The sequence below is a fragment of the Martes martes genome (genome assembly GCF_963455335.1).
Source record: "Martes martes genome assembly, chromosome: 13".
Taxonomy (NCBI): domain Eukaryota; kingdom Metazoa; phylum Chordata; class Mammalia; order Carnivora; family Mustelidae; genus Martes; species Martes martes.
In genome coordinates, this window is record NC_137901.1 from 52,316,624 (window position 1) to 52,332,766 (window position 16,143).

Consider the following 16,143-nt stretch of genomic DNA (forward strand, 5'->3'; position numbering starts at 1 on the left):
CTCTTACTGAAATACATTTCTTATACTACTTTATCCTGAGGGTTTTGAACTATTTTTATGCCCAATGACAAATTTAGGTGTCTCTTTGGCAATAACTCTAGGGGCAATGTGAAGAATTCCAAACAAGTATTTAGATGTCCCGCTTGATGATCTAGCCTCGTATTTGCAGACAGATCCAAAAACATGGGTGTTGAGTGAGTAAATGAATGAACTGCTACTCACTAACACCAACACATTGAACCAATGAGTTTGCATGAATCTCCCCACAGATTACAATCCAGATTTTCATTCACAAAATTGATCTAGACTTTGGTATATGTGCTGCCGAAGTGAGCACTGATCTAGACTTTGGACTGGAAATCCAATTAAATCTGGTTCTTTTTTTAACAATTTTTTTTTTAACATTTTTTATTTATTTAACAGAGACAGATCACAGTAGACAGAGAGGCAGGCAGAGAGAGAGGGAGAGAGGGAAGCAGGCTCCCCGCTGAGCAGAGAGTCCGACGCGGGACTCGATCCCAGGACCCTGAGATCATGACCTGAGCCGAAGGCAGCGGCTTAACCCACTGAGCCACCCAGGCGCCCCTGGTTCTTTTTTTAAAAAGTATAAAATTAACTCAATTCCTTCCCTTTTTAAGAGAGAACTTTTCTCTTCTCCCCTATTTCCTATAATTTAAAAAATCTATATAGGCAATACATTTATATGGTTCAAGAACTAGAAAGTATAAAGGTACACAAGGAATGGTCTCCTTCAAACATGTCTGTCTCCCATCCAGCTTACTCCCATGAATACTGTTCTCCTTGGGTTCTTATTAATCCTTCCCAAGTTTATTTTATGCAAGTAAAACAAATATGAACATAAATTTTTTTCCTCTTCTTTCAAACCAAAATATAGCTTATTATACAATTTATTATATAAATATAGCCTATGAAATTAAGTCAAACAACTTTAGCATTTTTTTACCATCTATATATATAGATGGTGAAAAATATATAATAAACATATATATATTATACATAATATATATATGTTTCCTTTTGTGTTGACAAAGCCCTCCTTCAGGATGGCTAGCTTCACTGCGGTGGTGCAGAAGCATCTTGTAAGTAACTTCTATACTGGACCCAACGCATAAACAGGTTTCCTTCTGCTCTCAAAGTGACTTGGGAATCGGACGGTGCTCCTTGGCCTCTCTGCACCTGGCCCTGATGAGTGATATGTGCTCTTGTCATTAGTGCTTCCTGGGTAACCTCTAGATTCCATTTAGATGGACTTGGTCAGTACATGGCATTGGCCAAAGAACAGCTGCTGCCTGTTCGTATCATTTGTTAGACCTCAGGGACTTCCATGTCCCGTGGGTGCTTAGTGGAAACTTGGAACTTAACCCTCTTTGGAAAGGGCTCTAAGGGGGCCAGGGCCCAGGCACACATGCCCTTGAAAAACACGGCTAAGGACCTAGCAGCTACAAGGGGAGGCAGCACAAATGCAGAAAGCACCATCACAAAATTGTTCCCGTGATTTACCTCCTTCTATTCAGGAAGGTCATTCCCAATTATTTCTTTCATACTTGTACTCTGTGTCAGGCCCAGAAGGCTACAGTTGAGTAATAAAAAGACAAATGCCAGCAAAGTACTCACCAACAACCTTGGTTTGTGCTTGGGTTGTGGGTTCCCTGCTCATTGAGGGGATGAATGCTTATTGAAGACTGGGTACTCCGTACCAGTGTTACGAAGTAAATTAGAGCTTCGTTGAATGATTATTTTTTAAAAGGCAGCATACCCAGGAAGGTACACTAATCCTACACACAGTTTACTTCCAGGGAAGGTTTACCTGGAGGTCAATGGAGCTTCAGGGTCACTCATTATCAAAGGTCTCCTGAAGCCTCATTGCCTAATTTATATTATTAACATTCTTTTTTGTAAAGATTGTCCCCAACTTGTATGAGCTTCATGCCCCGCAAAACCTGGATCTGACCTTATTTACTGCCATAGCTAATTTCCAGTTATCTGCTAGATGATTGTCTAAATTTAAGCTTTATCCAGGGGCAAATCTTGCTCTCCGAAGTATGTTAACTATTTTCTTAGTGGTCCACTGGTTCTCTTATTTTCATATTTACTTTATACTTGGCTTGCAAGGCAATGAGATTTTCTGTGAAATGCTCTGATCTATCCCTATGGAGAGAATTTTATGAAGAATGGAGTTGTCTTCTCCAAGCACTAAAGGATGTGCAGGAACTTGAGAAGACTTGTTCCAGTAAATGAATCACTTCCCAATTATTCCTGAGACAAATCTTGTGTCTATGTCTTCTTTTTGGTTTAAAATGAGACCCTGGGACATTAAGTTCCATATTAAGAAAAAAAAATATTTCAAAGCCAGATATGAAAGATTTGGGGAGCCAATCATACTATTCTCAGCTCCATTAATGAGAATAACTGAAAATTGACAGTATTTCTATTTTTCAATTTAACTCGAATTCAAAGAGTTGACAATTTAGTCATCTCATATTTTTGTGAGGAGTTTTTATATTTTTTGCTTGTTTTTAAATCCCTTCTTTCCCAGCCAACACAACATAATACAGGAATTTAATCTCTGACAGAGTTTGAGCTCTTCCTTTGTGAAAACACATCACTCTAGCTCAGTAACAACATCAGTGGTACATGGCATGGTTGTATTGTATTTTAGCAGCTATATGTTTAGCAAAATAAGCAAGTGCTTAAGAGATTAGTATTTAGGGGCGCCTGGGTGGCTCAGCGGGTTAAGGCCTCTGCCTTCGGCTCAGGTCATGATCCCAGGGTCTTGGGATCGAGCCCCATGTCGGGCTCTCTGCTCAGCAGGGAGCCTGCTTCCTCCTCTCTCTCTCTGCCTGCTTCTCTGCCTACTTGTGATTTCTGACTGTCAAATAAATAAATAAAATCTTTAAAAAAAAAAAAAAAAAAAAAAAAAGAGATTAGTATTTATCTCCCAGAAATTCCTTTGTGTCCTTTGAAAATCATCTTTAACTCTAATTTCTAAAATGCAGGAGAAAAAAAAAGAATATTGTGTAATAAATATATCTACTTGATTAAGGACTCCAATTTCTGTTTAATTCATATGAGGAATGTCTTACTGACCAAGTAATTCTTAGAGCTGAAAATCTGTTATTTTTCATACATTTCTATTGGAAAGTTTAGATTTTTTTTATGAGATGGGAAGTAATCAGTTTCTTAAGAGTAACTATCCTTTTCATGGGCCAACGTATGCAACTCCATAGTTGCAGAGAAAGGTGAAGCCAAGATTGATTGATTCCTAGCTTCGTATAGTATACCTTTATACTTTAAAAAAATTAGTATACCTTTATACTTTAACGCTTATAAATTGATTTTTTTTAAACTTCATTTTCACTGAAATATGTTCTTTGTCAGTTACCTCCATTAGTCCTAGCCTGGTGTCTAACAAACAGAGATAATGGACAAGAAAGGAGGAGTCAGGCCCTTTGCAGGTGGCAATGACATTCGTGTGGCATTTATATTGCAACATAGGATGCATTTACCACCACTCCTGAGGTTAAAAAAACAGCACACAAAATATCCACGTCAGGGAATTAAACGGAAAACATCTCTTTAGGTTGGCTCCAACATTTTCATACTTCCACTGCCTGTGGTAGGTACTCATGACATATAACAGGAAAGTTTGGAGTTTAGGGATCACGAAGTCATTGACAACTGCAATAGAATATATAATAGAAAGAGAAGATTGGTGCTTATTCTTTATGGAAAGAAAATCTCTTAAGACCCCATATTGAGTAACATCTTCCATCTGGTCTCCCTCTTTCATTTGGCTTTAGAAAGTATGTTGAGACTTCAGCACATGTGAGGAGTAGAGATAAAGCCTTCTGGGTTTTAAGTATTTTTTTAAAAGAGTATTGTTTCTGATCACAAAATAATTCCTATAGTGTATGGGAGAAAATTTTTATTTAAATTGTATGGCCCATAGCAGTCATAGCCATATATTTTCTTTCTATATAAGTATGTTGACTACATTTTAATACTTTATGCAAGATAAAGACCCCTTTTATAAAAGGATTAGCAGGATTATGAAGTATTATAATATATCATAATGTACACGAGACTGTTCTTTCTTCTCATTCATAAAATATTTGTCCTGGTATCCTTTCCGCACTATTTAAAAAATCTGTACAAACTTGGAGGTACTTTCTTTGACTCTTGCATATTCACAATGCTGAATATCTTCATTGGAGGTAAAACTAGTTTTGTGTAATAGATTCTATGAGTAATTTTCGTATAGATAACATACCATGTGACACGAGGTTCTGGCCAGCCGGATACAGAGCAATGTAATTTTACACTTTCTTTCTCCCAAACAGTGTGGGAACGAGGCTTAATGACAAAGTCGGGAGCATGGAGAAGATGATCTTCATTCAACTTTCTATGAAATGCCTCAGTTTCTTCTAACTATAAAAAAAAAATCAAAATATTATGAAATCAAAGTAACCTGTGGTACTAAAATAACAAAAATCCAAGTTATCATTTTTCCACTTGGAGGCTTACTTTTGTATTTAGACCAAAGGCCTTCTCTTTTTCCCCATTTTTAAAAAAGATTTTATTTATTTATTTATTTACTTACTTACTTATTTATTTTAGCGAGGGGGAGGAGCAGAAGGGGAAGGAGAGGGACAAGCAGACTTTATACTGAGCAAGGAACCCCATGTTGGGCTCCACTCAGAGCTCTCCCCAGCGCTAAATCCCAGGACCCTGAGATCATGACCTGAGCTGAAATCAAGTCAGATGCTTAACCAGCTGTGCCACCCAGGTGCCCCTCTTTTCCTCTTTTAAAAAGATACATTTAATTTTTTAACATTCTAAGCCTCAACAACATATTTTACTTTCCCCTAAGGTGGACTTCTTAAAGTTCTTTAGAACCATAATTTCTGTAGAACCTAAAATTTCATGGAGTTTAAAATTACTAAGTCTTTCTTTGACCCATATATTTTGCTGTCTTTCTCCTTGTTTTCTTTAGTTTTGTTTCTCCATAAGATTACATATTTCTTCATTCAAAACAAATAAATCTATATGTACATATACACACAATGTTCCATGCATCTCTGCATTTGTAAATTACATTAAATTGTCTTTTCTTACTGTTTTTGTCAGTGACACGCGTTCTGCCTTCTCTCGAATTGCTACTTTCCTTGACTTCTTCTCAAAAGCTTCTTCCTGGTGAAGAGTGGATGTAGACTGTTTGGATACTGAGGACTGTTTGGATACTGAGGACTGTTTGGAGACAGCGGACTGTTTGGAGACAGCGGACTGTTTGGAGACAGCGGACTGTGTGGAGACAGCGGACTGTTTGGATATAGCAGACTGTTTGGATGCCGTGATTCCTTCTTCACTAGCAAGAAGATTTCTCTGGGCTATATAAGCAGCAGCTTCTTTAATTCTTTCTTCTTCCGTATCTGTAATTCCACTGACATGCATTTGGCTAAAATATAATAAGAGCAAAACGTGGATACTGTGGATGGCACTGATAGGATTGCCTAATTTTTACTAATTTCAAAGTATCAGAACTTAGACGTTGGGTACTGTGCCCAAAGAAAACCTGACAAAGAAAAACCTGGTAAATCAGCAGCTAACTCTTCATATACAGAAGTGATCATCACCTTAATCCATAATGGTAACAATAATAATACCTACTGTGGCCATGATGTTGCCAAGTGCTTTTTTACAATCATCTCATTTTACACCCACAATAACCTTATGAGGAAAACTCTTATCATTTCTATTTTAGACACATGGTAATAAAACTCAGAGAAATTAGATAATTTATTGAAGGTCATTTCATTGGTTTATTTAGGGCATTTAAATAGGATTGAGTCTATAATAAAAGATTAACTTATGATATTGTAAAATGAGATATCGTTTGTGTGCCTGTGATCCTGATATGGGACTATGTGCTTGGTCTGGATTCTTAACTCAGCTGATATAATGCAATGCCCAGAACTGTTGTATATATAAATAAATTCTAAATTTACATGAGATCCTTAAGCCGAGATAGTCTGTATAAAACAGCTAGTAAGATTCTCAGAAAACAATTGGTATTCAACAAAGTTTCCCCATCTTCTTCCTAGATTGTTAATACTGTCAACACCATTATGACACCATTATGAAGTGTTATTTTTTTTAAGATTTTATTTATTTATTTGACAGAGAGAAAGAGATCACAAGTAGGCAGAGAGGCAGGCAGAGAGAGAAGGGGAAGCAGGCTCCCTGCCGAGCAGAGAGCCTGACTAGGGGCTCAATGCGGGGCTTGATCCCAGGACCTTGAGATCAGGACCTGAGCCGAAGGCAGTGGGTTAACCCACTGAGCCACCCAGACGCCCCATGAAGTGTTATTTTTAACACAGTAGTAGAATATAGGAGGTGGATCCATATTTAAAAAGAGAAAAAGGAGAACCAGAAATAAAACCAAGAGGATAAATTTTTCCTTGCATTTTATTTTATTACAGTTTGTTTTGTAAATGATCATTTCTTGAGACTGGCCTTGAGGAGACAAAATGGTTTCATTTAGAAGAAAGAAGTCACTGAAAGGGAGAAGCCTCATTTCATGTGGTAAAGAGATGGAAACGTATACCACGTAGGAGAACGCTAACTTAATATACTTTTTAAATATTTTTTTAGGGGCACCTGGGTGGCTCAGTGGGTTAAAGCCTCTGCCTTTGGCTCAGGTCAGATCCCAGGGTCCTGGGATCAAGCCCCACATCAGGCTCTCTGCTCTGCAGGGAGCCTGCTTCCTCCTCTCTCTCTGCCTGCCTCTCTGCCTACTTGTGATCTTTATCTGTCAAATAAATAAATAAAATCTTTAAAAAAATTTTTTTAAATAAATTTAAAAAAAAAAAAAACAGAGTGGAACAAAGCAGAAAATAAAATATTTTATTCCTCCAGACTAGCCATCTCCTGTAAAGAATGTCAGTGTGTATTAAACTAACTGTGAAGGAGCTAAGAATGGGTAAGCATACTTAGCAAAATATGCATATTTCAATGGAAAGTTCACTTTTAAAAAATCGGAGATATCAAAGATATCAAAGAAAAAGCTAAAAATAGCGTATTATTTATCCCCTTACCTTCCTAACTGAAATCAGAGCAATTATGATATTAGCTTCTGAAACAATTTGAAAAGGAACTATCAGAGAAGAATGGGAAGAAAAACACATGGCAACAGAAGTAGGTCACCAACAATGACAACCAGGTCATTGCCTCCTGAATTTCCTGATGGCATTTGCCCTGAGAGGATGCCCTCATTTTGAGTATCATCTTAGCTCTGTGGAGAGTTTACCATTCAAAGGAAAATAAACAGGAAAGGCGCCAAAGGTTCCCATTAAATCTTAATCTGGTGTCTCCTGCAGGTTTCATGTTTCCCCTAGATATTAAAATCATTCAAAAAAAGTTTATATTTTTTAAAAAAGAACACACACACACATACACACATATTTACCTTATAAACACAGAAATTTGGCATTAATGGACTTGTGATTTCGTGATTACTCTGTTTGAAGTTTGCCCCAAGATAAATAGTAATCTTTTTTACATTAAACAAATATAGGGAAATAAGCAGACATTCAAATTATGAAGCCATTCTTGTACTTAGTCTATGTTATCTAAGATTTTTCTTCTTCCTAATGAATAATAATTAAACCACACTGGCAACCACAATGGTTCCCTCTGCCTTAATATAACATCTGACCTTTTTTTTAAAGTTCATCCAATATTTTATAGTTCTGAACCTTTCTTTCTACACTAGTGACTATATGCAGTGTCCAATCACTAGCATCCATTGCTCTCCTTCTAATTTCAGTCAGTTACATCACTAGAACTAAGTTCCTGATCATTCTCTTTTGTCATGTAGATACCCTAGATGGTGGCAGATTTTCACAATGAACATGTCTCCCTCAGTGCAGAGTTCCAAGGTTCCTCAGACTTTACTCAACCAGGACACAGTTAAGTGCTCAATAAATGTCAACTGCAATTATTATGACTACCTGACAACATTACTCTTCACTTTCTAATATTTAAAGCCAAGAAAAGAATGCACACGTACCGTCCTGAGAAAATGGGTACCATATAGTCACTTGGCAGATTTTCCTTCTCTTCCCCGGAGAGAAGGCTCTTCTTGGCTCTCTTTGCTTGGGGGCTCAACTTGGATGAATAATCTTCTAACATGAGACTGGAATCTGTAAGTCTGAAATAAAACACCCAATATTAGCTAATAACCAAAAATTGCATTGAAAATATTAAAAAATGGGGCACCTGGGTGGCTCAGTCATTAAGCGTCTGCCTTTAGCTCAGGTCATGATCCCAGGGTCCTGGGATCAAGCCCCATATCAAGTTCCCTGCTCAGTGGGGAGCCTGCTTCTCCGTCTCCCACTTCCCTGCTTGTGTTCCCTCTGTCACTGTCTCTCTCTCTCTAATAAATATTAACAAAATAATTTATAGTAACAATAAATAATAATATAAAATAATACAAGTAAGAAAATAATGTATAAGAAAATAATTAAATATAATATAAATAATAAGAAAATAATTTATAAGAAAATAAAAAATATTTTCTTAAAGAAAATATTTAAAAATGCTTATTAGGGAAGTTTCAAATTGGGGGAGTTTTCACAGAACCCTAGATTTCTAATGTTATCATATCTTTTATCTTTAGAACTAAAGTGGAGTGAGAAAGACCTCATACAATGTACTCTATACAGACACAGGAGAAAAATAGGTCTATGGTAATTTCATGGCTTCGTCCATCGCCCTCCCCAAAAGTTTCAAGGGAAAACAGCAGTGTTTTTGTAATAGTTCCAAAAACCTTTTTGCTGTTAAGTTAATGTTCAAAGTTCAGGAAATTTAGGAAGTCTATAAAAATGGTTTTATCCAAATCTTTTTCACGGAATTGATAAAATATAAAATATTCTGGACAGGGAGCCCTTCTCCCTTCTCCACCAAACCATCTTGATGCAGGACACCTAGGTTCACCTTTGAGGCCTTTATGTAGTATAGACAGACTCCTCTCTTAGAAGAAACACTGAGTTTATCAAACAAAAGTTAATATAGTTTGTATAAACACATAGTGTTAACTAACTGAGAGAGTTTCAGGGGTGTAATAAAGAACACTTTTGTCAGTTCGGTTGTACACAAAAATCTGCCCATGCACATTTGTGAAAATGTGCATTTGGAGGTAGACAGTGTTCTAAATAAACAAAAAAAAAATATATTAGCATGGCAGGAAACATGAAAGCAGAGACTGTACCTAGAGAAAGGATTGATAAAACCAAAACTACAATCAATCTTAATCTGTGTAGTTCTTGAATAAAATGAAATGCATTTTCATTCAAATATATACAAGTGGGCATGAATTTCAGGAGCTCATGGACTCTTTCTAATTAATCCATGGACACATGTGAAAAGTTCCTGGTCTACATGAAAGATGTTCACAATACGGAACTCTACCAGAACTCTCTACTATCCTTGTAATTTGAAATGATCTTAAAATAAAACAGTATTAAGAAGTCCCCTTGTCTAGAGAAAATGTGGAAAGAAAGTAAAGCTTGTGTGTGATGTGGCATGGGAAGGGCAAGCTGCCCAGCTGAGAAAGAAAAACCTTCCAAATCATCCAAACCTGATCATTTCTCAACCTTAAAGAAGCATTAGGAAAAGCAAGAAGAGATGACCTAAATCAAAAGCAGAAGACAGGCCAAACACATACATAGTGCAAAAGGAACACATAATAATGCAAGTGAATATATCCTCTGCTAAACAAGTAGCACAGAACTGTAGGGCTTCTAGAAAGCACAGGGGGGTGCAGTGGCTCTGGGTCTGGTGTTATAGGATGGGCTACTGCCTTTCATCCCCCAAAGAGAGTGGCCAACTTCTTCCTCTCCCACTAACTAGCTCCTTCCCTAGGGTGAATATCTAGGTCCTAGTCTATGTCAGCATTAAAATTAAAGGTTAGAACCTTGAATTCAAGCTTGAGGATTGGTTACCAATTGGAAGGCTGAGTGAAATTTGTTCCTGGCTGCCTGTTCCAGGCAGCAGCAAAATGACTGCATTCTATACCCCCAGAAGATTACAAAGTACAGGCTGTGCTAATACAGGTCTAAGTTTAAAGTGGTATTTTCCTTCCCCTCTTTAACTCATTACCATGCAAAATAAAATTAATTTTGGAGTTTAAGAGTTTCTTTTTTTCCATTTATAGGATACTCGCATTTTTTTCATCTTGCTCTCACTTTTCGTTTTTGCTTTTTCTTTACTTTCATTCTAGTGTCTATAATTCTCATGAGCTCATATTTTCAACATTTATTCACACTGAAACAGCTATGACTTGTCATTCTTTTTATTGTGTTGTCGTTCTTTTTTTCTGTCACTTTTGCTTTAAGATGAATCTTTAAAATGATGCACTTATTACATAGAGTGTGCCAGAAGGTGATTATTCCATCCTCACAGGTAAATCACAGCAGCTGGTTTTTAATATTGAACTTTATGGTAACGATTCATGGTCTTATCATCAGTTTCCATTTCCTGTTATTTGGAACAAAAAACTTCACAAAAAGCATTATGATGTTTTATATTATATAGTATTATTTTTTCTAAATAAAATCCAAAGCATTTAGGAAAAAAAATCCTTATTATGTTCTTTAAAGTTTCTTCAAGCTTTTGAATACTAATTAAACAAAAAAACAAAGAGTTAAGGGTGCCTGGGTGGCACAGTCTGTTACGTGGCCAACTCTTGGTTTCAGCTCAGGTCATGATCTCATGGTTGTGAGATCAGGCCTGCGTTGAGCTCTGAGCTCTGTGCATGCTCAGCATGGAGTCTACTTGGGATTTTCTCTCTCTCTCCCTCTGCCTCTCCAGCTCTTGCCCTCTCTCTTTCTGAAATAAATGGGCAAACCTTAAAAAAAAGGAGAAAAAAAAAAGCATGTAAGGGATTAGAGGTTAAAACACTATGCCAACAGTCTATTTAGCAATAACTCACTTACTGAAGATAGCAAACAAAACTAAGTCAGAGAAACATCGAGTTTTAAGGAACTATTTAACAATCAGTATAACTAATTATTTGAAGAAAAAGCCATCAACAGTCTATTTTGTTATGATCCAAGAACACTGAAGTCTAACATCTTACTCTATTGAACTCTAAAGTTGAATATTGTTTTTAGAGGAGAATAGGAAGAATATGTAAAATTTAATCCTTTTTGAATTTAAATCAAAAGGTGAAATAAGAAGCAAAATAAGCCAGTCAGAGAAAGACAAATACCATAGGATTCCACGCATATGCGGAATTTAAGAAACAAAACAGATGAACATAGGGGAAGGGAAGGAAAAATAAAATAAGATAAAAACAGAGAGGGAGACAAATCATACGAGACTCTTAACTCTAGGAAACAAACTGAGTGTTGCTGGAGGGGAGGAGGGTGAGGAAGATGGGGTAATTGTGTGATGGGCATTAAGGAGGACACTTGATATAATGAGCACTGGGTGTAACACGCAACTGATGAATCACTAAATTCTAGCCCTGAAACTGATAATACACTATATGTAAACTAACCTGAAATAATAAAACTAACCGAAATAATTTTTTTAAAAGATGAAATAAAGTTTTGCTAACCTCTTGGATTTTTAGTTATATCTAAATTTTAAAAATAGTCCTCCATCTTAAAGTCAGTTACTGAGTAGACACTAAACTTGATATGCATAGATCTATTTGGGTCTTTTTACTATTAAAACTATAATTAATGCTCTTTATGTACTGAGCTTAAATCTTGAAGCTTTCTTGAAGTTTTCTGAATTTCAGTTTATGAGGGCGATGAAATTAAGCAATAGTTAAAGATTGATTTGTGTGTGCATACATGCACTTGCACATCTGTAACTGTGTCTAAGTACAAATTTTTGTGCCCTGCTACTAATTGGGGTATGTCCTCTGCCTAAATTTATGCCCAAATTTAACGGAATTTAAAGAAACATCATTGGGTGTATGGCATCGTCACATCTACAACCAGAAGCACCAAGAGAACAGATGTAGCCGAAGCTGAGAGAGCTCTCTCTGGAAATATTCCAGAAACTCAGAAATAGGCTTATACCTTCATCCAATTCAAATACTGGACAACAACAACAAAAGATAACCTTCTGTTCTTTCATCTTCATAATTATACTTGACAGGAAAATAAAGAACAAAACTAGTTAAAAATCCCAGAACTGTAAGTGATCTCAAGGATATTTATAACAAGCTCCTCATTTTATAGATTTGGGAGACATAAGTGTGCCTTTGTAACCTGCCCATGGTCACACAGCAAGGTGGTAGCTGAAGTAGGGACTAGCATCCATCTAGGTCCATGTTCTTACCACTATACTAGTGGTCTCTGACTTTTGTGACTAAGTATTCCTAATCCAAAAATACTGGGGGCATGCCACCTATATATGTTTATTTATATGGTCTATGCATATACTGCTATATAAATAGTCACACTTTATAAAACATTCAGTCAATAGAAACATTCTAAAGACCAAATTTGACTTTAAAAAAAAAATAGTAGTGCTAATATTTCTTCCTCTCTTTCCATGGTTTGCCTTTGTGGACACCCCACTTTGGAGACTATAATACCAAATCACACTGCCTGTAATGACTCCCATGGTGATTCATTATTTCTGAATTTATTCACAGGTTATAAAATCATCACAGTTCAGTTGAAAATATAGCATTAAAAAACTCATTAAAACTTACATGAAATAAAGTGCTGGTTCCTTAAAGTTATGTTTGTAATTATCATATAATTTGGGGGAAATTATCCTACTTCCCCAGGATGAGTAACTTTATTCATACTTATATTAAGTAGGGATCTGCTTATTGGCTATATTACTTTCTAAAATATGATAACCTACTGGCATGTTTCAGAAGAATGATGGGCTGTAGGCATTGCCTTTTGCTGACAGTGCTCCCAAACCCAGCATCACCCATCCCTATATGTTCAGGTTATAGTGCATTATTGCTTTCTCTATCCTTCTCACTGCCTATGACCACTCATAGAGACTGATAGTTTCCGTTATCTTTGTATCTGCACTGTGTCCAGTGCCCGGTGGTGTTCAATAAATGTTTATTGAATTAAGTGAAATCATTCATCCTCCTGTCATTATACCCTAGTCCAGTGATTCTCAACCTTGGCCTCACACCAGAATCTGCTGAGGAGTTATTAAAAATGACCAATATAGAGATGGGACTTCTAGTATGATGAAGTGAGTACTTCAGCAATTACTCTCCCTAAAAAGCAATGATGAAACTGGATACAGGTGTCAAAACCAACCCATTCAGGGCTCTGAAAATCAACCAAAGGCATACACTACACCAAGAAGTAGTTATTCATTAAAAAGTCACTGAACTTTAGGTATGAACAATGGAAATCTATGTGGCATCCTGCCTAGACTTCTCCCCTCCACCTCCTCCCCCAGGTCAGTTTATAAGGTATTTTTATCAAAGCAGAAAAAGGCATGACTATCAGTGTTCACTGCCAGAGGGGGCTGACTTGATTTGGAGCAGAACATGATAAAACTCCACATCCAGCAGCACTGTGAGAAACACTAGCAATCTAAATGGTAAACAAACAAGGGAAGACCAGTGACTCAGTTAGCCTCAGGTTCCAATCACAGTTGGGAAAAGTCCAGACTTGCAGATCAGCCAGCAATTTAATAGGAAGATCTGTGAAATAAGACTACCATGGGAAGCCTTCAAAAGTCTTCATGTGCCTGCACAGAAAAAACGAGATGACGCAAGTTATCCACATATCACTGGCTGACTGGTCCTGTGTTCAGGTGCAGAGGACAGACAAGAGAGTCTAGAAGTAAGCAAAGCCAGAGTGTATATATTTAAAAGTTACCTGAACTTTAAATGTCCTCCCCAAAAAACATACAGATCTACTGCCGGAGAGCGAAAGCTTTTGTTTAAGCACAATATCTCATCATTCATTGACTGGTCATTAATCCATGCAAACACAAAGTGATCCCTATAAATTCAGGCTTAAAAATGAGAATAATAATTAAAAAAAAAAAACTGAGTAGAGACACCAGTAGTCACACAGTTTATACACACACAGTAAATAGATTCTGTAAGTTCATTTAGACAAGTTATTAAAACAAAACACGATGACAACTCATTTAAGGGAAAATTCAGAATCCAGAATTGCTACAATATTTTATCTAACATGTCCAATTTTTAGCAACAACAAAAATTATGGGACATGCCAAGAAATGGGAAAATGTAATCCACACCAACAGAAAAAAATCAGTAAGTAAAAACTGTCTCCAGGTGCACCCTGATGTTGGATTTAACAAGGACTTCAAAACAGTAATTATAAATATGTTCAAAGACTAAAAAAGGAAACCATGTTTAAAGAATTAAAGGGAATTATTATGACAATGAGTCAACAAAAGAGAGAATATCAACAAAGACATAGAAATTACAAAATAGGAGGGTGCCTCGGTGGCTCAGTCAGCTACGTGTCCAACTCTTGATTGCGACTCAGGTCATGATCTCAGGGTTGTGAGACTGAGCCCCACATGGGGCTCCACACCAGCAGGGAGTCTGCCCAAGATTCCTTTCCTCTGTCCCTTCCCCACTCATGTGCACATGTTCTCTCTATCTCAAATAAATAAATTAATTTTTAAAGATTTTATTTATTTATTTGAGAGACAGAGAGCACAGTGGGGGAGTTGGCAGAGGGAGAGGCAGAAGCAGGCTCTAAATAAATAAACCTTAAAAAAGAAAATTATAAAATAGGGTCAAATGAACATTGTGGAGTTTGAAAGTATAACTTATATGAAAAATGTATTAAAGGGACTCAACAACAGATTTTAGATAGAAGAATAAAGAATCCATGAACTTGAAGATAAAAATTATCCAATCTAGGGGCACCTGGGTGGCTCAGTGGGTTAAAGCCTCTGCCTTCGGCTCAGGTCATGATCTCAGAGTTCTTGGATGGAGCCCCACATCGGGCTCTCTGCTCAGCAGGAAGCCTGCTTCCTCCTCTCTCTCTGCCTGCCTCTCTGCCTACTTGCGATCTCTGTCAAATAAATAAATAAAATCTTAAAAAAAAAAAATTATCCAATCTAAAAAACAGAAAGCCGGGACACATGGGTGCCTCAGTTGGTTAAGTGTCTGCCTTTAGCTCAGGTCATGATCCCAGGACCCTGGGATCAAGTCCAACATTGGGCTACTTGCTCAGCAGGGAGACTCCTTCTTCCTCTGCTGCTCCCCCTGCTTATACTCTCTCTCTCTCTCTCTGACAAATAAATAAAATCTTTAAAAATATAAAATAAAATTAAAAAAAATTAAAAAACAGGGGCGCCTGGGTGGCTCAGTGGGTTAAAGCCTCTGCCTTCGGCTCAGGTCGTGATCCCAGGGTCCTGGGATCGAGCCCCGCATCGGGCTCTCTGCTCAGCAGGGAGCCTGGTTCCCTTCCTCTCTCTCTGCCTGCCTCTCTGCTTGTGATCTACTTGTGATCTCTGCCTATCAAATAAATAAATAAAATCTTTTAAAAATAATAATAATAATAAAAATTTAAAAAATTAAAAAACAGAAAGATGAAAGAACAAAGAAAACTTTTAAAACCTTCAGAGATCTGTGGGACAATATTAAACATATGAATATATTACTAACAGTAGTATTGAAAAGAGGATAGATAAAGAGTAGGAAAATATATTCAAAGAAATAATGGCCTAAAGCTCCCCAAATTTGATGAAAACTATTACTCTATGGATCTAAGACGCTCGACAAACCCAAATAAGATACACACAAAGAGATATACACCCAGACAAAGTCAGAGAGAAATCTTGGAAGTAACAAGAGTAAAATGGTTAATCACATACAGGAGAAAAACATATTAATGATTGACTTGTCATCAGAAACAATATATCCCAGAAGGCATTGATATGACATATTTAAGTTCTGAAAAAAAGTTAATCAAGAATTCTACATCCAGAAAAACAAAAGCAAAAATAAACTAACTATTGGGACTATACCAAAATAAAAAGCTTCTGCATTGTAAAAGAAACCATCAACCAAAAAAAAGGCAACCTATTGAATGGCAGAAGATATTTGCAAGTAATATATCTGGTAAGGGT

At 36.8% G+C, this 16,143-nt stretch overlaps 1 protein-coding gene across 2 annotated transcripts in view; it reads right to left on the reverse strand.

Moving 5' to 3' along the window:
* MYOM1 (myomesin 1) overlaps nt 1-16,143 on the reverse strand; it is a 152,822-nt gene that overhangs the window by 93,571 nt on the left and 43,108 nt on the right. For both annotated transcript variants that reach the window (XM_080820935.1, XM_080820934.1), the window contains 3 exons: nt 8,090-8,230; nt 5,137-5,476; nt 4,292-4,449 (listed from right to left, as the gene is read on the reverse strand). In XM_080820935.1, coding sequence (XP_080677061.1) covers nt 4,292-4,449; nt 5,137-5,476; nt 8,090-8,230 — 639 coding nt within the window. The remainder of the gene's footprint in view (nt 1-4,291; nt 4,450-5,136; nt 5,477-8,089; nt 8,231-16,143) is intronic.